Below are 22,726 nucleotides of genomic sequence, written 5' to 3' on the forward strand. Positions count from 1 at the left end.
CATTTGGCTCAAGTAAAAAGGTTTACTTTATTTACATCTGCAGAAAATAAAACCAATCCATTTTGTATGTGAATGTAATGCTGTTCTGTAGTGAGGCTTCTTGCTTCGGGAAATCTGATCTTTGCTCTCCTGGATGCACTCTTTGTTCTTTCCTCTATTCTTTCTCACACAACAGAGCATTGATACTATCTGTCAGAGAAAAAGGAAATTGCACCACAATGGATTTTCTCACCGCTAAACGATCACTAGAGAGAAGTTATGCAGCAGTAGTTTGGATTGGTTTGTGAGGATTGCTTTCAATTAAGCAATGATACCAGTTTTGCAAGGCAGTTTCCTAGTTCTTGAGCGTATGAAACACTACCAGACCCCTGCAATGAAGGAATTTGATAGAACGCTTTTGTTGTGCCTTTTTCATCACCTGCTCCCACATCCGTTTTGAAGCACTTTATTATATGCTGGTTTTCTCGCAAACATTTAGAGACCATGTAACTTAGTTCACATGAATAGGGCTGCTGGAGTTGGCACAAAACCCGTGCTTTGGTGTTTATAATCTGTTTGTTAGAGGTTTTGGCCTCCCGCCCACAAAGAGACACTTGGTCGATACATTTGCTGCATCAGAAAGCCTTAACGTGCCGTTTAAAAGCAAATTCATGTGCATGTATAAATCTTGCATGGGTTTCTATCTCTACCTACGGTTCATTTCAAGATACGGTAAAGCTGTTTGCTGCGCTCGGGCCCGGCGCCTCGCCCCACGGCCCCCCGCCCCCGGTGGGGCACGCGGGTATTTTTAGCAGCTGCGCGGGGCCAGGCCTGAGGCGGAGGCCCGCCCCCCCCCAGCAGCTGCCTTCGCCCCAGCCGCCGCGCCGGCTGCCCTTTACGGGCACAGGAACGACCCAGCCGCTGCGGGGAGGCGGCTCACCCACCCCGCCCCCGAGTGAGGAGGCCTCCCCCCGCAGGCACAACGTTAGGTACATCCACTTACTCACACCGCCGCTCCCGCCCCCGCGCAAGCACTGGGGGGCCAGGCGCCAGCCGAGCCCAGCCCTCCCGGCGTAGCCCACCGCCACGCCAGGCCCATCGGGGCGGTCCGGGGACGAAAACCCAGGGGCCGGTTCCCCGAACCGGCCACCGCCCGACCCCACTGTGGCGCAGGCCCCGCCGCGGAGGGGAGGGGGGCGGCGAGCGGGGGGTGGGGCCTGCTCTTGGGCGGGGCCTCTCGCCGCCGCCTCGTCCGCCCCTCCCATTGGCGGCGGGGGCGTGCGCGTGACCGAGCGCCGCGTGACGTAGGAGGAAGAAGACGCCATTAGGGGGAGCGGGGCCAGCGGCAGCGGGGAGCGTAGTGGCTCGGGGCGTCTCTCTCCCGTCCCCGGGCCTTGGCGGTACCGTCCCGCCTGCTCCTCGCTTCCGCCCGGCGAGTGCCCCTTCCGCTCCCCCGCGCGTCCCATCTCTGAGGGCGGCGGCGCGCCGCGGCGCGGACCGTTGATGTGAGGCGGCAGCGGCCCGGCTGGGCTCGGCGGGGCGCGGATGGCGGCGGGGGCAGGCGCGGCGGCCGGGGGCCGTAGTTTCTCCTTCAAGGTGGTGCTGCTCGGGGAGGGCTGCGTGGGAAAAACCTCCCTGGTGCTGCGCTACTGCGAGAACAAGTTCAACGACAAGCACATCACCACCCTGCAGGTGCGGGCCGGGGGCGGGCGGGGAGCCCCTGCTTGCCGGGGCTTGGGGGGGCCCGCTGCCTGTCTCTCCCTGCGCACCTTCTGGGGTCGCTGGCCGGTGCCAGCCCGCCCCTGCGTCGCCCTGTGGCGCTGGCCGGCCTGCCCTGCCGCCCTGGGGCTGGCTGTGTGGCTCTGGCGCTTGCTGCCGTGCTCACCGCTCAACGGTGGCCGGAGCGACCGCTGCCGCTCTTTAAATGGTGGCTGTTCCCCTGCCGGGTTAGCTGGAAGCTGATTTATGGTTCTTTTCGTGCATCAGGCTTAAGCTTCCAGTGCTTAAAGGCCTCGCGTGTATTCTGAACGCTAACTGCGTGTTTTTTCTAGTTGTGTATATGAATGTCTTCGTTTGAATCCGATAAAGTATGATTTGAAAGTAATGTTGTCATTGTAATCGCGGGTAATGGGTTGATGACTAAGTGTTTCATACGTGCTGCATTTCTGTTAATTATAGTCTTCCTCGTGTTCTCGGATCCTAACACTTGAACTGCCAAAATACTATTGTTTAAAGAAAACAGATTTCACAAAATGGTTTATGAGATTAAGACTTAACAGAAAACATTCTTAAGGCATACTTGTTTTGTCACGTACCTCCCTGAATTCTCGCCTGGTTCTTTTCAGTAGTACTGTCTGCTTACATATAAAGAACAAAAAGTGGTGTTCTGATTGAGAAATGTGACAGGGTATCTGCTTGAATTGAAAGTCATGGTTTTTTGTTACCCACTAGCGCTGAATGGTGTGTATGCTGTGGTACAAAATAAAACGCTTGTACTGTACCTGATCTCAGAATACATGTTTTAAACTTAATGATGTAGGTTGTATGCCAAGTCTTTTGGGATGTCTCTACTTAACCTTTTTTGTTTGCAGTTACACCACTTGAACTACATCTTTCTTAGTAGTTGTGAGCGTGTATATGAAAGTGTGGGTTTAGCACTGTAGCGTTTTTAATGTTTGTGGTTTTTTTTTAAATTAACAAACAAACCCTGCCACCACGTGGGCCAGTAGTGGGTTTTTAGCTACTTTTGAGGTTCTGTGAAGTACAGAATAAATAGTAGGTGATGCTAGAAAAAGAGCCTTAGGGTAGTTGTGCGCTATTCCTCCAAATTTAGGGGAAAAAATCTTGTGGGTCGTGTATCTCAGAAGTATTTAATAATGGATCATTTTCTTAAAATCAAAGAAACATTGGTGATGCACTGGAAACAATACAGTGAATGTTTCATAAACGGTTACTGTTACTCTATTTTTGCTATAAAAACCTAAAAAGAACATGTTTACATTACCCTATGTTCATACTCTGCTGTTCGATGAATCTATTGGTAGGTTTATGTGGGGTGATGTATTTATGGCAAGCTGATTGTAGCTCTGATTGCTATAGAGGTAATGGATAATAGCTATGCTACAGAAATGATCAGTAGTTTGTAGGTGTCAGAGCTGCAGCTGAAGCGTAGCATTGAGCACACGGTCATTTAAAGTGCATCAGAATGATCGTGTATAGCTGAATTCTCACATCCCATGTAGAAAGAGTAGAGCTATAAGTTTGTCATGTGATGCAGGCTCATGTTTGGTTTTTCTTTTTGTTAGTCATGTTCTTTAAATCTATAGTGGAAGACAAAAATAGAAGCAAAAAGTGAGTTGGAATACAGATTTAGGTCACAACTGTCATAAGGCGGACATGTAAATGTTGACAGGGAAACGTCTCTAGATACTGTGGCTTGAGAGCTTTCGGTTTTGTCTGCCTGGAGGCAGGGTGTATGTGCTTGTAGAAGAGTGGAAGCTCTTGCTCACACTTGATACTGAGATTTTGTTTCTCCACTGTGATTAGGTTTCTGGTTCCTACCAGTATCTTTTAACTGACTGCACTGTCTTAACTCATTTGCTTTTGTGTTCTGAGCCTCCTTAGCCACATGTCTTATTGATTGTAAAATGCAATGTCAGTTGCTGTTGAATCTTACTGGACATCATGTGCACTTCTAAAGTGTTATCTTTATTCTGGTTTTCCTACATCTTACAATTCTAGATGGAAGTTACAGTAAGCTCTTCCACTAGCAAATTAAAATATCCCTTAAATAAAATGAGAAACTAGGATATCTGATTAAGCAATGAAGTGACATTTTTGTAAAACATACTTTTTTTAAGATTAAAGGCTTAATATGTTAAGGTGGCCTTGTTTCATGGCACCAATTCAAAGTACTGCACCAAATTACTTTTGTGCCAATTAAGCCAAAATTAGAGAAATACTTAGCTCCTGATTCAGCAGAGGGCCACAGTGATGAATCATATGAAAAGATGACGAGATACTGAGACAAGAGGCTCTCCATCCACAGTAATCTCTGATTTTGGGGGGAAAAAAATACTGTGTAGCGCTTTACTCCAATGTGATTGCAACAGAAAAGGTGAGATTGTAGCCTTCTGGAAACTAGTAATGTTGACTCGCGCTTCCTGCAGCGTGAGCCTAGCAATGGGGGAAAGTGCAAGAAGCTTTTAAATTGGTCAGTGTGAGTCTTTTTTGTAATGTCTATCTGTGCTTTCCTATCTAAATTCTAACACTTTAGTATTCTATTGTGAAGTTAACCTGTGTACACCCAGACAGAGTAATTTCTTTCGTCCTAGCAACAGAAGGCTTTTAGTAAAAGGGAGCTGCTTCCCTTCTCTTCATGCCCCACTTCCCTGAATGCTAGTGCCCTAGTTTTGGCTGTGATAGTGTTAATTTTCTTCTTAGTAGCTGGTACAATGCTGTGTTTTGGATTTAGTATGAGAATAATATTGATAACACTGGTGTTTTTAGTTGTTGCTAAGTAATGTTTACACTAAGTCAAGGACTTCTCAGTTTGTCAGGCCCTGCCAGCTAGAGGTCTGGAGGGGCACAAGAGATTGGGAGGGGACACAGCCAGGACAGCCTGACCTGTACTAGCCAGAGGGATATTCCATACCATAAAATGTTATGCTGCGTTTGTGAGCTGAGGCGGGGTTGGCTGGGGCCTGCTGATTACTCCTTAGGGACTGGTTGGACATCGGTCACCAGGTGGTGAGCGATTTTGTTGTGGATAACTTGGGGTTTTTTTTCCTTTTGGATTTTATTCCTCTCGCTCCTTTTCATTACAGCTGCTGTTGTTATATTTTATTTCTATTATTAAATTGTTCTTCTCTCAACCCATGAATTTTACCTTTTTTCCCTTCTTCCCCAGCCCAGCAGGGGAAGGGGGAGGGAGCAAGCAGCTCTGTGATGCATAGTTGCCAGCTGGGGTTAAACCATGACAGGTAGCTTAGAGGGAAATGCTGAGCTGGAACTTCATTTGAGGTTAGGAGACTGCTGGGATATGTTGCTGTAGTGATGTTAGTGTCAAGTCATGTAGTTAAGATATTGATGACCTGCAAATTAAAATTAAGGTAGCTACTGATTCACTTAAGAAAACACCTATTTAGAATAATGTGAAAAAGCAGGAAAGGTGGGGGGTTTTGCAGGCAATGATTTCAGTGCAGAACCTGTTGTCAAACCTGATGGGACAGAGTTTATTTCCAATGATTGAAATATTGAGATCAGTGCTTTTCTCTTGATAAAATAATTAAGTGATAGATTGGTATCGAAGTGAACTGTGCTGGTATACTCCAATAGTAAACCTACTGTCAAAATATTAAAAAAACCTACAACTTTTGTGTACTAATCTCTCAAATGTGTGGAGGACTGCAAAATATCCGATGTAAGAGAGCTGCTGATGTCGTGCTCATCATACTATACAGATCCTGATTGCTTTGCTGGACTTGCATAACCTGGAAGAGCTGTCTTGGCTCTCTACCATAGCTGGGGAGCAAGGTGGGGAAGACTCTGCAGGGAGGTTCCGTGCTATATGCAGTGTTCGTATGCCTGCCTTTCCTCTGTTGAAGATGAGGCAGTGAAGGGGCAGGTGACATACACATGCTTTTTATTAAGTGACTTTCAAGAGAATCTTTTCCAGCTATGTCTTCCTTGTGTTCTACTCGGTCACCTTTATCAGCTCCTATCAGGACCTGATGGACATGTGAAACTGAGCTCTTAGAAGAAAAAAATAATATTTTCTACAGGCACATGGAGAATGGAATTTTAGCTCTTTTAATTGTATTATCCTTTTCTAAGTTTGTAAGTATTCTTCAGACCAGTCATAAGACACTGGAATCAAAATATCAAAATTAGTAGCTTACTTCAAAGAGCTGCTTAAGATTACTTATCTTTGAAGTAACTGTGGTCCTATGTACTTGTGGTTTTTTTGAATTCTAGCAAAACCCAAATTCTTATAGTAATGAAAATAATTTGGAAAGACGTTACTGATTAAGTAGAGTCACAACTCAGACTTAAATCTGTAGTACTCAATTTGATATATTCTTGGGAGATTAGAAAAAATGTTGAATCCTCTTCTATGTGTAATTATCTAGTGCTGTCTAGACTATACTGATTTCAAAGGCTGTGACATTCTTGGCAGTTGACTTTTTTCCTGAACTACGCTCCTAAACTATCTCAAAACGGTAGTTAAGGCTCTTCCTTCCATGTTGGGTTCCCCCCCAGAATTTCTAGGAACTGCATGGTCTTGCTGTACACCTGATTATTTTTTTTGCTCTCTGACCTCAGAATGAGTGAATAGTAACCTTGCTCTTCCATGAGACAAATGGAACTTGAAGGGTGTGTATGTGTTAGAGGGTAGATACTGTGTGGTTTGTCTTTGGCATGGTCGCCACTGTGGCTGTAACATGCACTTTACTGATGGTAACTATTTCAAACTTGCTCATACCTATTAATTCAAGAACAGAGCCTGCTAGCAGTATTCTTCCAGTATATGAACACAATAAGGAACAAAGAATTTAATCTGTAATATATTATTGACTTTCTTGCAGCATGTTCACAAAACCTTCTGCTCATTGCTACCCATGACTACTTCAAATACCAGGTTCCAGCCTTGTTATTGGGCAAGCTTTTTAGGCAAACTTGCTTGTGATCAGAATATCAGATACAGGATATTGTGTTTTTTGGATAGGGGCCTAAGACTTCAGGTAGACTAAAATTTAATTAGTACAAATTCATCAAGTTCTAATCCAGAGAGCAAGTACATTAGCCCAATGATAAATACCCTTGCCACAGTCTCCTGTGATATTTTTTTTTTCCAGGAGATGGTAAAAAGTCCTACTTGAATGTATGGGTCTTTTAATACCTGGGTACATAGGAAAGAAAATACTCTACTCTTAGTACTAGAAGACAGTATTGCTGTCAAAAGCTGTAGTGACCTGAAGACCTGGTATATGCTTAAGCAAAACTTACCTTATGGATAAGCCTACTTTAATATTTGCTCAGTCAGATAGTAAAGGTATCTGTGTTATTGGGCTAATGTCTACAGCCATGGTAATGCCACTTTGTGGATATTGAGTTCTGTGGTTTTTAAATATACCTCCTGTTTCTGTGAAGGATTTCTCTGCCTTTTGGTCTGGAATTTTTCTTCTCAAACAGTTCTATGAAATTTGTATCAACTGAGCAGATTGTCAGTGTTGTGACAAAAGCAGTGCTCAGAAGAGCTTTTCCTTTGAGACTTACAACAGAATATCAAGTACTGTAGTACAGCAGATCTATGAAATATTGTCAGGTAAGCTTGATTCATCGTGCCTAACCATACCTTCTCTTAATATGGCCCAAGTGTTGGTGAATTGAAACTTCTAAAGTCACATGTAAGGTTTTGGTTTCTAAACTCTGGTGCAGTAGAGCAAATGATGGTATGAAGACTAGAAACTGATCACATAATTCTTAGGGACAGCTAGCTGAAAGCCATAAATGACTTTCTGTGGGGAGTTTTTGATTTAAGAACTAAAGCTTTCCTGATATTTAAGATCCGCTACTCTGCTGTTAAGCTGTTTGTTACAAGTTGGCTAGTGTTAAATATTTCTAACATGCTGTGTGGAACTTCTTCTGAAGTCGACTTACGACCCCTAACTGTAGACTGAAGGGGTAGCATTAATGCTTTAGTGATGTTGCATACAATGGTGATAATGATTAGTTCTTTGCTATCTGCTCTTGGAAAGTTTGAGTGTTTTTGTTCCCTCTGGTCTGTCATCTCCTTGTTCTGTTTATAAGACTTTGTACCTCCCCCCCAAATAAAAGCTTTCCCCAATTTACTTCAAAAAAAACTAGAAGTAAATTTTCTTGATTCATCTCAACTTAGGTCATACAGATGTCAGACAGAGTTGGTGATAGGGAAGTAGCTGAAGAGCAGGAGCTGCTCTAGCAGCTGAGTGTTGTAGGACTCTAACTGTAATATGGTCACATCAATATCCAGAGAGGCACTTTCACAGCAGTTTAGGCTGATGTAAATTGAACTACCATGGTCTTCTGTGTGTGTTCTGGTTGCTTGTGTAGTTAAGCAGGAAGCTGATTCAAGCAGCTGATCTGGCCCATCTTTTTTTTAGTTTTGCTTAGTTCAGTGTCTGGCCAGTGCTCATACAGACAGCTTGTGCTGACCTGCTGCAGTCCAGTCTAAAATAATCGGGGATGAAGGTATCATAAAATACCCCCAAGTACTTGTTTGTATCCAAATGCAAATTGTGGTGAAGCTGAAAGGAAAACAGTATAATTAAAGGCAAAAGACAAAAGTTAAACCTTGACAACTGAATTGTCTGATGTTAACCTGTTACTGCTAGTCTTTGGAATGGGGGGAGCAGGTGCCTAAAGATAAACTCCTTCGCACACTGTTCTAGCCTATTAAACTTTTATTAAATTGTAGCCCTTTTTAGCCACTGAATTATACACTTGGTAATTGAGGTGGTGTTTGAAAATACACATCATGCAGGCTTGGTGAAGAACAGGCATACTCTGAGTTACTGAAATCAGACTAATCTTGCAGTATGCTCTTGTCCTGTAAAATGTCAGAAGATAATGTAGTAGAATGCTTAGAGCAGCTTATATGCGTATTCTGAGGCTTTTATTGTCCTGACATTTGCTTTTCTTTTGTGTGTTAGTTGAGAAAGCATATCGCTAAGGTTTTGGGGAGCAGTGTATGGGGAAAAAACCCAACAGTTTCCCACCCCACTCCAACAAACCACACCACTGGCCCACAAAAGCTCCACAGAACAGATGGGGATAGTTGTGGACTCACTTAGTAGAAAAAGGGAAAAGATACAGATAAGGAAGCTTGTAGAAGACTAGTGTTCTGAGACTTGGTGATGAACAAAATAATTTGAGTTTCATTAACTGACTAATACTGAACTACTTTGCCGAATTCCTGCAGATTAAAAATCCTGTTAGGCAGGTTCCTACCCAAATTTCATGTACTCTTGTGAAATGCTTTGAGTTTGACTTAGACTTTTCAGTGCTGTGAATTCAGACTCTTTCCGCACAACTCTTATCCTTCCCAAATCATTCAAAACAGCAGCAGAAAGATGTAGTAATGATTGGCTTAAGCCAGATTTACTTAGAAGAGGCTCCTGGCAGAGTGTTGGGAAAAGACTAACTGGCTTAGTATTGACTCAGACTTCTGGTTTAGAGTATTTTGATTCAGATGTTTTTATTAGTTTAATTAATCTGAAGTCAAATGAGACATTTGTGTGTAGAACTTAACTCTAATCTGTTTTGCTTTCCAGGCATCTTTTCTTACAAAGAAGCTGAATATCGGTGGGAAAAGAGTAAACCTTGCAATATGGGTATGTTTATTTTCCTGTTTTCCCTCCCTTAGATAAATGGAATATTTTCCTGAAAAGCTACTTAGGCTTACTAGAACTCAAATGTTACACATTTCTTTATAAAGTAGAATTTCAAAGTATTTGTAGTTTCTTGAAGTATTGTTTGCTTTGTCTTAAAGGCTAACAAGTGTATTTTAAATGTAGGATACAGCTGGTCAAGAAAGATTTCACGCATTGGGGCCAATATACTACAGGGATTCTAATGGCGCTATTCTAGTATATGATATAACAGATGAAGACTCCTTTCAAAAGGTACTGGACATTTTTACCTCTGAGATGTAAACTCATTCGAAGATAATCTGTTATACAAATGTGTAAATGGGAATCTTCTGTTTTCAGCAATAGCAATGTACATTACATCTGCAAATTTTGACCATATAATGGAAGTATATACCTTATTGGCCTTCTTTTGAAGGCTGACTCTTTCAATCTACTAAAGTTCTAGCAGGATTATTCAAAAAACACCAGAGATTTAGATGTATGATTTATCTGTGACATGCTATAAACATAAGCCAGTACTGGTGTGATAGTATGCAATACTGATTTCTACTATAGAAACCAAATTACTAAAAAATATGAACTGATGTGACCTTTTACAGATCTGATAACTCTGAAATTGCAATACATGATAGTGGAAACATTAATTCTTGGTAGTAATAGATTTTTGGACTTCAAATCCTCATCAAAGCTTGACATTTGAAGGCTAATTATTTTCTAGCAGTATTAGTTGATCAGTCTGATCAGGTGAGCTTTTTCCAACTCTGTGGCAAATCAGTGCTGTCACTTTTTAGGACATTTCAGCTGAAGACTGGTGACACTATGCTAAAAGTGAGTTGGTCTCAGATAAGCTTGTGGCAAAACCAGTAGGACTTCTGTGTAGAGGAGTAAGAAATTGTAGCTATATGGGCAGGGATTGGTTTAGCAGTGATAGAAATAGTATAAGGGTATACTTCCACAACAGCTTAAGTAATTTAAATCATCTGATGTAGGGCAAGTAAAACACTTGTGCTAGCAGTTAAACTCTTGCCCCCTTGCCCCTGCAGAACTGTGATGACTTGTGAGTACTACTTTAACTTGGCCTTTTCATGCTGAGATCTACATAGTAAAATTCTGTAATACCAAAACAAATTCTCAGAGAAAAAGAGTTAAGGTTAATTTGCAGATGCTATTCCATAACGACATCTGTATCATGTATCCTAACTATTTTTAGGTTCCTGAAGTGATTGCCTCTCTTCACAACTTAAAGTCCCTTAAACTAGTAGTCCCTAAGCCAATGCAGTGATCATATAACTTCAAAGCATGACAACAGAATTGATAAGATACCTCGCCATCAGCTGACTCGATGCTCTTGTCCCATCTGTTCTCTCAGGAAACAAACACTTGTTACAGTCTAACCTGAACAACTCAGTTTAGGTCCCTCTACCTTTAAAGTACCATTTGTGATCTGTCAGTAAGTGCCTGTTGATAAAAGATCTCATGCCTGACCCAAAGTGGCCAATGCAGTGAACTTGTTCTTTGGAGTGGGGCTAACACAAGTGTGGTGAGTTATATTTCTGGAGTAATTGAACAATTTATTGAAGTAACTTGCTCTTAATTTCAACTGTGAGCTAAAACCTGCAAAACAAGAGCCATGTTTAGCTATCTAAATAATACTTTATCCATTTATTTTGCTCTAAACATGTTTGTTTCAAGTTTAGAGTAAAAAAAGGGTCAGTTCCTCAGTGCCTAAGCTAGTAGTATATCAAGTGAAAATAAACTTACCTCTGTTCTTTTTGCAGGTAAAAAACTGGGTTAAGGAATTAAGAAAAATGTTGGGAAATGAAATCTGTTTATGTATAGTAGGTAAGTCTTTATTTTAGCATGTGATTCACATGACTGAATCAGAAATGCTTCCTTTGATTAACAGCATCTTCCAAACACTACTTTGGCAGTTTGTACATGTAACATGTGTACATGTTAGTTTGATATTTAAAATTCAGTTGGAGCTAGAGGTTTCAGTAGATCACATTAAAGAAAATAATAGTTTTGGAACTGTTTAATGATACACCATGTCAGAAATGCGTAGTACAGACACCTGCAGGCTGTAGTTTTAACAAAGAGAAACATAAACCTCAAATATGTATTGTCCTTCTGGCAAGTACTCATTTTTTTTACTGTTCTTAGTGGCATAGACTAGATTCCTGCCTGTTTTCGTAATCAAGTGCTTGGGGGGTAGAGCAAGTCTTAAAGCTTGAGTATTTCAATGCAAACAGAATGCAACAGAAATAACGGGTTTAGATTTAAAATTGGATCTAATGATTAAAACACTTTCAGGAGGATAGATGTGTGGATATTCTATAAAAACTATCTCTGCAGCACAGATAAGCTGCTAATAAATCACAAAAGAAAAGCAGAGGGCGAGTTGGTGGCTTGTATGGAGGTACTTGGCTGTCCTGATCGCTCTACAGTAGTAGTTCATTGCCTGTAAATGCTTGAGTGAAAGGAGTTTTTTAAATTGTATCATTGTGCTCCAGATTGAGACCTATGTAGGAGTTGGTCTTCACTGGGACAGCTTGTGAGAAAATAAAGTGGTACAATGATTACATGATTTTGGGTAATTTTGGAGTGAAAAGACTTGAAAGATTAACTTGTTTCCAACAGGTAACAAAATAGACTTGGAGAAAGAGAGACATGTTTCAGTGCAAGAAGCAGAAACGTAAGTCACACCAATTATTAATAGAAACAGCTATGGCAGAATTGTGCTGGAGTAATAAACTTGTGATGCTGTTAACAGCTGGCAGGCATGAACCAGCAGTGCCTAGCTGGGTGCTGTGTTAAGTGTTCTGTTAGTATCTGAGTCCCAGAACATCATTACTGACTAGTAACTTGAGAGTTGTATGTGATCAAAGTCAACATTTGCAGTTTAAACGCATTTCTGGACATGAAATTTTGTTTCAGCTAGTGTTTTTAATCAGTCGTGGCAGTTTTAACTACATAATTCCCTTTTTAGTCTACACATAATGATTTAACTCTCAACTGGGAATAAAACCTGCAATCATCTTTTTTAGTAAAATGAAGTTCTGTATATGCATTCCTACAGGTATGCTGAATCTGTTGGAGCAAAACATTATCACACTTCAGCTAAACAGAACAAAGGAATTGAAGAACTGTTTCTTGACCTTTGTAAAAGTAGGTATTACCTGGTTTGTTGGTAAAGAGCTCATTTGCAAAATGCTCAAGGCTTCACAATGCTTAAAACCATATAGAAAAGCCTTCATTTAAACTATTACTAAATGCTGACTTCATCTGAGTCTACTTCAAGCCACTTGTGTACTGTAACAGCTATGGAAGCTTGATATATGGATGCTTACAATACTGCAAATTCGTGCTGTACTCCAACAACATTGTCTTGTTCATTTATCAGAGCATTGACTGTTTCACTTGGCACATGTAAATAGTAACCTCAAATCAAACTTCATGTGCCTGGTTTCACTACTGCGTGCTTCAAGCCCACTGTTTCAACCTTTTTCAAAAATCTTACCAAATTATGTCAACTACAAATCGTAAACTTGAAAAGTAATTATGTGAATTTTACACGGTGTTCTAAACAAATGGTAAAGACCATGGGATGTAGGATAAAAATGTTGTCATGTGGGGAAGTTGTTCTATTTGTTGTGTTCTTACAATACAAGAATTTAAGCAAAATGTCATCTGCTTGTCTGAAGAGTAGGTTGGGTGTTTGTGTGTGAGTGGTATGGGTGTGGAGTTTCCTGCTTGTTTTCTTTAACAGAATATTTTTGACATGGGTGGGTAAATCTAGCTTTTGAAGTCACTAACTCCAGAACATCTGAGCATCTAAGGTCTCCCTTAGTCAACAGGAACTGCTGGGTGTTTGGTGCTGTCGGAAGAAAATTTAAGTATGTTCTTACAGCTATGCCATGTGACACCAGAGTACTTCTGCATAGTAAACAGGAGAACCAGTCTTGCTGAATTTTGTCTCTGTGCATGTTAACTCAAATAGATAAAGATTTCAGAAGTCTTGTGTAAATATGCAGTGGAATGTCATCTAATACATTTCTTCCTTTACAGGAATGATAGAAACTGCTCAAGTGGATGAAAGAGCAAGAGGCAATGGTTCCAGTCAGTCAGGAATAGCAAGGCGAGGTGTACAGATTATTGATGATGAGCCACAAGTACAGAGCAGTGGAGGGTGCTGTTCTTCTGGATAACTATAAAACTGTGCATCACTGCCCTCTCAATATGAAGACTGCCATATTCCAAGTCACACATTCTTTACCAATGGAGTAATAGAATTAACAGTATTTAAAAATAATCACATGTAACACTGCAGAGACCTTAAGTGCTAAACTAGTGGCGTCTGTGACCAGAGAATTGGCATTTTCTACAGTGGTTAACAAAGCAATTACCAATGGCCTTTTTACATATTTTTCTTTAATGAGGAATAATATGCATGTAGAAAAGACCTACTTAAAGGCTTCATTTATATTCTTTTAAATCAGATCATTATTTAATAACTTATATACATTGTTGTTGGAATGGTATACGTTTTTTGCAGCTCTTTGTATTTTGTGGTAGATTGAATTGTATCACTTCTAAAATGCAAATTGATTTTTTTTTTTTAAATTAGCAGATATCTGGAGTAATATTTTTGCAGGGCCTTCACAAGCCTGTAACTGTCAACTACTTTGATATATTCTGTTCATCCTGTATGCCAAGCTGGTAAAATACATTGTAAATTACATATTAAATATTTTATCTGCTTTTACAATTGCAGGTGCAGAAATATGTACATCAGTCTTGTCAGTGATTGTGAAGTGAATAAGTCAGTGAAAGATGCAGGCTTTTCATGTGTACTGTTGAATTGCTCATTCTATTCCCCCTACCTGAAACCAGCTTTTTTGGTACATTCATAGCTGCAGCATTTTTTTAAAGCCTTTTCCGGCAAGCAGCGGTATTTAGAGTATCCCCTCAGTGGGAAGAGAATGCTTCCTTAGACTGCTGTTTAACATTGAGGTGTTTGACTCCCAGCTAAAACAGCTGGTGCATGCGTATATCTTGCCTCTGCAGTTATTTTGGCCTCTCAGAATATCCCCAGAATGTCAACTCAACTTTAGCCCTCATCTATCTGGTAGCCAGTAAACCAGATGCATGGGAAACTCTTAAGCTGCATTAACACATTTGTGTCCCAAGACAGCATTATAAAGTATTGATGAGCATATTTTTCCCCCCTGTATTGCAGGGCTTGAGTAAACAAAGGAATTGGCATTAACTAGAACTGGTACTGGTTTGGAGTGATTAAATTGAAGTTACGAAACTTGCCAGATGTAACTTTGGGGGTACTAGACAGAACTGAACTTACTCCTGACTTGCTCTTTCTCTTGTAAAGTATTTTGAAGCCCACTTAAGTTTTGGGAGGAGGGTTTTCAGCAAAATATGTATAAACTACTATCACAAAAGAACAAAAATGGTGGTAGCTGAAACTTCAAAATGTTTTGTGCTCTGACTTTTTTTTTTTTACTTAAGTTGTCATGCTTGGAAAAACAGTAAAGGTGATGTCTATGACAAAATAGAATATTCCTTGGCCTTCCTTTTTCTGAAGGGTAGATGAATATGGATTTATTGAATGGTGTGGGTATGTTCCAGTTCACAAAAGGAGTAGTCGTAACTAATCACTCTGATGTGTAAAGAGAAGTCTGCTGTCTTCAATCTGGTTTTTATTTTCTCTGCAATAATAGATGGCTTTGATACAGACTGGCCCTTGTGCAATTTTTCCCTTTCTGCTTAAACTGTGGTGTAGATACTTTCTCCTAAGCCACCATTGTTCTGCTCTTCTGACATGATTGCATGCATGATGGACAAAGGTGATCTCTTCATGCCAGTGAAGATAAGTTTCTTGACTGCACAGACTTCCTGGTGTGAATCTAAAATTTATGATTTTATGTGTGTATATGTAGCAATGCCATTGAGTTCACATTCTCAAATTAGTCTAATTTAAGTGAGCCTTGCCAAAGTTGAAAAACAGGTCAGTTTGATCTTAAAACAGTACTGTCAAATGCAAACAGATGAAAGTTAGTCCTGTAAGTGATACAGTATTGATATGAGTGAAATTGGCAAGACTCTGTTCAAAACTGGAATCTCCTCATAAAAAGTTCCAGGTCTTTTGATCCAAATGTCATTTTTGGCAGAGGTGGAGGGGGAAAAACTGAACAGCTCAACTTCAACTAGACTTGATAAGCAGATGAATGAGGGATTACCTACACCACAGCGTATGTGTTCTCTCCAGAGCAAATCCTTCCCCGCTTTGTTGGAGTTGACAAATGGAGTTCTGGTCTGGAAATTAATACTAGCTGTTTACCCAATAGAATGTTACGTTTGACTACTTTGAAGTGGAAGCAGTGTGTAGAATGTATCTTTCTGCCAGCAACTAAAGAGTTTTTCTTTGGTGTATGCTGTGGTAGGGGCATTCTATGAGATGTTTGTCAATTACAAAACTAACAAAGCCATGCTGATACTAACTTTTAAGTCTCTTACAAAACTAAAACTATTACTACTGAAAACTTAAGTGAGGGTATGGAAACTTACAATTTTGTATGATTAAAAAGGTTCTGGTTGCTATAAGCAAGCAAAATATTTTTATTTCTATAAATTCTTAGAAGTTGCTTTTTTAACTTAAGCTACAGCATGAAAAATGCTGTCTGGAAACCTTTCTGTCTAAGCTGCAGTTTCGTTGGATTTTATTTATGGAACTTTAAACTGGTGCTTAGCAATGTATCACTGTATTGCCTTTCAAAAGAAGTTACAGCTTCATGAAGTCACGGAAGTTGGTTTTCAAGACACAAGTAAAAACATTATTGGATTGTTTAGGCTGATTAACACACAACTTCAGCTATCCAATGTCAGCAGAGGAAATACAACAGTTCCAGGAAAAAACATCTTTATTGAAGATACCTAGAGTGTTATTTGCATTAAACATATAGGAAAGCATAGATAGCTTTATTTTCTGTATTTAAGCAGGATCTTACTTAAGTAACCTGGTGTTGCTACTGTGTAGCTTGATTTTCAGGAGTCTCGTATCTGCTGGAATTTAGATAGATGGCCTGGTTTGTGTGTTTTAAAGAAAACCCTTTTCCTGTTGCTGAAAATAAGTAAGCTATTTATTCTTCTCAGAGGGCAAGAAAACATCTACATGTGTCTTTAGAAAGTACCTCTATTCTGGGATGGATAGAACCAGCCAGACACCTGCTACAGCATGTAAGTCAAGGTTGAACATGCTTCCTTAGAGTAAATCTTGGAAAAAATTACCCATATACTGTAACAAAGAAGGCCTAACTTACTACAAATACCTTCCTAAAACAACTTCTAAGTACGTCCTTGGTCTTGTTGCTATGAATACTTGAGCTACCTATGAAACTTTGTCACTTCCTGAAATAAAATCTAACAAACCACAGTCCAAGCACTTCAATGCAGCAGTATCTCTGTTAAGAATTATTTATGGACAGTGTCTTATGCTATAGTTCAGAATTTATGAAAGACCAGGCAGACTGGTTCAGACAAGGACACTAATAAATTCAGATGTGTAGTACTTAGAGGGGTGTAACAAGCTGTAAATAGTGGGGGTGATGACTTCATCTGGTTTGCAGTGATCTCACATGTGGCTCTGAGACAATGACATCCAGTGTCCAGATGAACTGTGTTGGCTGGTCTCTTGAAGCAGTCGGGTAGCAGGAGTGTTGCCTTGGCTGCATGCTGTTCTTCAATGTTCACACATCGTGGACAGGCATTTTTGTGTGCTACCACATCAAACGGTATCCCTGCCACTTTTATTGTTCTAGGGTTCAACTTTTATCTCTGACTACTGCTCTTGAAGAACCTAGTAATTAAACCTCTAGATAAACCTCTAGATTCCAAGCCAGGTGAAAAAAGCTTTTTCAAAAGGTCATGGAAGGTGGTTGGAGCTCAAATGGAGTTCCCTGAAAATGCTGGATGCTCTCAGAAAAAAACCACAGTTTGAAGAAGGTGAGAGGAGCGGGAGTACTGCTTGAGGACAAATGGAGGTCAGGAATCTCCACAAGCTGAAAGCTATTAGGTGGTATGAATGATGGATATGGGAATAGGAGTTGGAGCCAGCCACCTCTTAGTTTTCTGCTTTTTGTGGAAGGAAAAGGAGAAGTAGAAAGAAGGCGGCAAGTAGGAAAAGATGAAGGTGCTGGTTGTGAGGTGTGGAGTTAACAGTTTCTTGGTGGAGTGGCTAGCATGTCTTCTCAGCAGTGGTAGTTGCCTAATTCAAGACTTTTCTATGATTACTTCTTAGGCTGTTTTTCCTTCTGTGAAATACCATTTTCTGCCTCGCTTAAGAGTCTACAACTAACTTTGAACAGGCTTTCAGACACAATACTAACCTATTTAAGATTTGAATAGAATATCCGAATTGATGAATTATCTTACAGTTAACTGACTCTGTTAATCTTAGTTTGTATTAAAGCTTAGGATTTTTTTTCTGGTAATATATCTTGCAGTGAGGATAACTCCTACAGCAGTTACCTGCAGAATCAAAAGAGATTAGCTTGAAATAAATTTTCATTTTGGAAGTAGAGTCAAGGAGTTGCAGGTGAAGACAGATCCCTGGCACTAGCTGCTGCACAGGTTCAACAGACAGCCCCAAAACTAGTTGGTGTTCTCCAACTGTGCTAGACGCTGTTGCTTATGCTACTCTTCAGGGGATTCTGCTCAACACCAGGCTTTTTCTTCCCTTCAGGACAAACCTGTGCCTCTCTGATGCAGCAGTCTATTGAATTTAGGCTTTTCTATCAAATAATAAAAGTGTTTACTTTTCTCTCTTGCATTTTTGGAGCTGTCATTGGCTACTGTATTGAGCAGTATGAGATGGAGAAGTTGTGGAAGATCTGGAATGTTTATTGTCTTCAGATGGGTTGAAAAGTGAGAATCTATGAAACAGCCACCACTGTGACAAAGGTGATATTCTGTCCAAGATAACAGAAAATATTTTGGCTTGGAGAAAGTTGTACTGTAATCCATTCAAAATGATAAATTGCTCTACTTCCAAAATGAAAACATTTCAAGCTGATCTCTTTTGATCCTTGGGTTTTTTCCAAGACTTAAGGTTTTGGCTAAGTTTAGTAAAACTTCAATTGATTGACATGTTCTACAGCCCTAAAATAATGTTTATGACTGTAGGGAGGAGCTGTGTACTCATTCATATTCCACTGGACGGTATTGTATTCAATACCAGGATGTTTAAAGATAAACTGCAGAAATAATTGTTTCCATCTATTTCCACTGCTTTGCTCACTTGGGCAAAGCAGCATGACCTGATGCAGCTGCAGAGTGAGTGTGAAAAAGAGCTTCTGTCCCCGTTGCCGCTTGTTGGCTGCACTGATCCTTGTTAATGGTGTTAATGAAAACTACAGGAAATTTTCCTTGCTGGTGATCCCCTTGTATGAGAAAGGAAAACATACATGTTCTTTGCTTGATTCTCTGCTCTTCTAGACAGTGATGGGGGTCCTACAGCAGTAATACCCAGTTTCTCTTAGTTTGAGAACGTTGTCTCTTCTCAAGAGGACCTACTCTTACTTCTGGAGAAGTCTTTTTTTCAGTGTATCTACTCTTGCTGGTCTCTTGCAGATGTTTTAAATATTTCATTGTAGGTCAGAAGCAAAGCAATTTGAAAGTAAGACAACAAAAGATGAGTAGCAGTATTACAACAATTTTTCTCCAACAGTTGGTCATGTCCTGCCTGCAAACCAGTGAAGAGACAATGTGGAAGTTCAATGGTGAGTCCTTGCTACCTCTTGTACCTGACTCCCGATTCTTGGATGCTGGAAGTGACTTGGAAGAAATCCAAGTTGAGAGGACTGAGGGAGCAGGGACTACTTTCTCATCTGTTGCCACAAAGCTGATATCCTGTGACAGATCCAAACTCATATAATGGTTCTTTTTTGAGGTGGTGAAAGTGATAAATTGCAGACCCTTCTTAAAGCTAACCATCACTCCATTCTGAAAGATCAACAAATTTGGGTCTCGCAGTAGAAGAGAACAAGTATTTTCTTTTTCAGAACGGGAAACTTAAGTTGCCTAACCCAGCTTTTGTTAGTGGAAAAAGAAGAGGAAAGCACTTGATACCTAAAGATTTAAGCGCTGTCAGTGCTATATAATCATACAGGCATTATAATGATTGTTCTAATGGATTTTTCTCGTCAAGATAAGCTTGTTGAGCTTATCGGGCTCAATCAAATAGAATACTTTTCTTTGAACCCAGAGAAGATATTAGCAGGGCAAAAACCAACACGGAAAAGGACACAGCATTTTTGGTATCAGTTAACTTGACATTGTCAAATATTATAGGGATATTCTATTTGGCATTTGTGTATAAAGAAATTTTGAAAAAAAAAAACCCCAAAAAATACTGGCTAGCAGAGGCTTCACAAAGCTCAGCTTTCCCAGTGCTGCATTACTGCAACTGGAGTTCTTAAACACTTAAGAGTATTTTATATACCAGTGCATTTACATGAAAATAGTTTTGTGGTAAATTAATTCCAAATAATCAATCAACTAGGGAAACAAGAACTACTTTACTATGACTGCTATTCTATCAATACCTAGTATTAAAAGTGAAAATAGATGTAGGTGGAAACGGATCAACAGAAAGAAGAAAAATGTATACTGAAAATCGATACAAGAAAGCAAACCTGGAAATTCTTGTTACTGTCATATCTGAAAATTATCTTACATTTTAGTAAGTCACAATTTGAAACTTGATGAACAGTCTGTAATAAAGTGGCTCTGAAAATTACTGGAGGTTGGGGGCAGTGGCCTGGCTTATGAAGAGATTTGGTAAAAACTGAGACTGTAGTTTTTTTGTTACAAACACAGTAACAAATTTCTGAACCCATCTGAGTACGATATGATGAAAGATGTCTTTAAGTGCCAAACCAGGCTTGTCGAGGTTGCTCTATGTTATGCTAGCATATACTTCAGAGACTGTAGTGTGAGCAGGGACCCATCAAAATGCAGCTTCGATTCTCAGAACTGGTCTTTGGCAGCCCAGAACAGTTCGTGAGGAAAAAGCAGTTGCTGTTGAACCAGTTTTGCTATTTTAACGATAGCCCCAGGCACACTGCCTGTATGCTAATGGAGCAGCAAAGCAAGTCAAACATGGAATGAAGGCTCAGGACTGGGAATTTTCCACCAGTTACGTGTTTGTATCCTACTGATGTCCTACCTCCACAATGAGTGTTTCTGCATGCTTCCGTAGTGGAAAATTGTTGTTCAGCTGATGCTGTGGATATGAAGTGAATGGACATGGTGAGTGAAAACAGTGAGCAACAGGAAAAGCAGGTCAAGATAAGAGGAGTTTGCATAGTTTCTGCTTGGCTGTTCTTAGCCCTTTTGCTTGTACTTTCAAGAAGTCAGTAGCTATTTTGTGTCAGAAATTATTTTCTGTTTTCAATGAGAATTTTTTGGTCAAGAACCTGAAATCTTGAGAGCTCTTTAGAGTAAATGTAGTTCCTTCACAGATTCAGTCTTTCCAAAGTGTGTCAGCATCTCGTTAAAGGGGCTATATTGAATGGTGAAGGGCAAGCATGTAGCTTATAGTTCCGCCCTGCAGTTGGAGTCCTATGGTTAATGTTTCAAATAGCAAGAGGCAGCAGAGTATCCAATGCACCTCTGATTGCCAGTGTACTCTTTCGTTGTTTTGTGATATAAAGTAGTTGTTCATCTTATGATTAAGGGCTGTTTTGCCTATACTGGTTAGAGAAGTTGGTTTAAGGCTTAAAATGACACTAAATTGTACTATAGAGCCTTCAAGGAATCTTGTCCATCCTTTTAGTATGTGAATACTGCAGTGCTTGGCGCGATGGGGCACAGATTCTTTTTCAGGGGCTTAGGGATTTCAGCTTGTACGGGAAATGGAACGATCTCTGAAGTGGATTATGATGGCAAGTTAAGAGAAGAATTCTGTTAGTTGCAGAACCATCCTTAGTGTTGCTTTTTGAATGGCTAGGGTGACATAACAGCATTGACTACCCCCACCCTCAAACAATTGTTCTGTTAGTTTCCTGCTCTTTCCAGGAAATGTTGCCTGTTGATGGTGTTGTAATGCATATGTAGAAGTGACGGGGTTACTACCATTTGTTTCTGCTTTCTGCATTCCTAGTCCTGGCAATACGAGTCTGTGCCAATCTGCAAACAACAGATCAGCTTCTGTTTAGTCATCACTCTCGGACAGCTTCCAGCTAGTCTCTGTGGAGGCTGATGTAATCATGAATCTCCCCTTGCATGACAAATGCAGAGTATTTCATGTTAGTGTCTGCTCTGCTGCTTTCATATTTTAAAAAAGTTTCTTGTCCCACTGAGAGAACAAGGCTATTGTAAACTTGTGATCTGTTGTACCAGCTGTGATGTTTTCTTTGTGACAAATCTCATATATATTGGGTTGTTTCATGTTCTGGAATTCTATTAATACCTGATATGCACAGATAAAATATTGGGTTCACAAACAGGAACTCACAGCCATGGTTATGGATTTACAAAATGTGATACTGTGCAAATACTTGAAGAAAGCTCATCGTTCAGTGTACTGCCTTCATGTCTTGTTACATCTCCATGCCTTCACACTCGTACAGTACAAATAAATGCTGCTGGGGAATGGTATTTCCTTCCTTTTAATTTCAGTCTGTGTGTACTTAATTTCTTTGTCCCTATTGTTGTCTAACTTTGCGGCAGGAGGCAGCCAAGTGTGGAACATTACTGTACCTGCTTGCTTTACTTGTGCAGGTTAGGGGTTTTGTGTTTTCTTAGAGGAATAGCTTAGAAAAGCTATCCTATCTGAATTTCTGAGTTTCTACATTGAGGTAGAGAAAATTAGTGAGTAAAGGAGATACTAATTGGTCCCAGAGGCTATGTTTTTTTTACTGGTAAATAAAGTAGGCTAGGGTGCGTAAGGAGGTCTGGCCTCTAGAGCAAAGGGTACAGTACAGCTTTCATCCAGGTGATTAAGTCTTCTTCTGCCCTTTAAATCCTATTTACATGCTGCCTGCTTGGAGTAGCTGTGCTGTTCCCCATGCTGTGTGCAGGTATTAGTCCGAGAAACTTTAAATGGTATAGGCCATAATTATATAAAAGAGCATGCTAATGATTAAGCAGCAAGGTTGGCTGTAGGTCAGTATCCCAGGCTTACTTGGTTGACTTGAATGGATGTAGCCAGAGCCTGACCTCCCTCCTGCTCTCCTAATTGTGGAGTAGGATAGGAGAATCCTTTTTTTACCTTTTCTTCTTGTATGTGGAAAACCAGAGCATGTGACAGCTAAATCCTG

General features: G+C 40.3%; 1 protein-coding gene across 1 annotated transcript; it reads left to right on the forward strand.

Annotated features, from left to right (window-relative positions):
• Positions 1-1,276: 1,276 nt before the first annotated feature.
• On the forward strand, positions 1,277-22,079 carry RAB21 (RAB21, member RAS oncogene family). Its single transcript, XM_040594760.1, has 7 exons — positions 1,277-1,671; positions 9,294-9,353; positions 9,537-9,644; positions 11,171-11,234; positions 12,033-12,087; positions 12,472-12,560; positions 13,461-22,079. Exons 1-7 carry the CDS (start codon positions 1,525-1,527, stop codon positions 13,598-13,600), a joined length of 663 nt encoding a protein of 220 aa, XP_040450694.1. The 5' UTR covers positions 1,277-1,524; the 3' UTR covers positions 13,601-22,079.
• Positions 22,080-22,726: the final 647 nt, after the last annotated feature.

The sequence above is a fragment of the Falco naumanni genome, chromosome 5 (genome assembly GCF_017639655.2).
Source record: "Falco naumanni isolate bFalNau1 chromosome 5, bFalNau1.pat, whole genome shotgun sequence".
NCBI classification, from domain to species: domain Eukaryota; kingdom Metazoa; phylum Chordata; class Aves; order Falconiformes; family Falconidae; genus Falco; species Falco naumanni.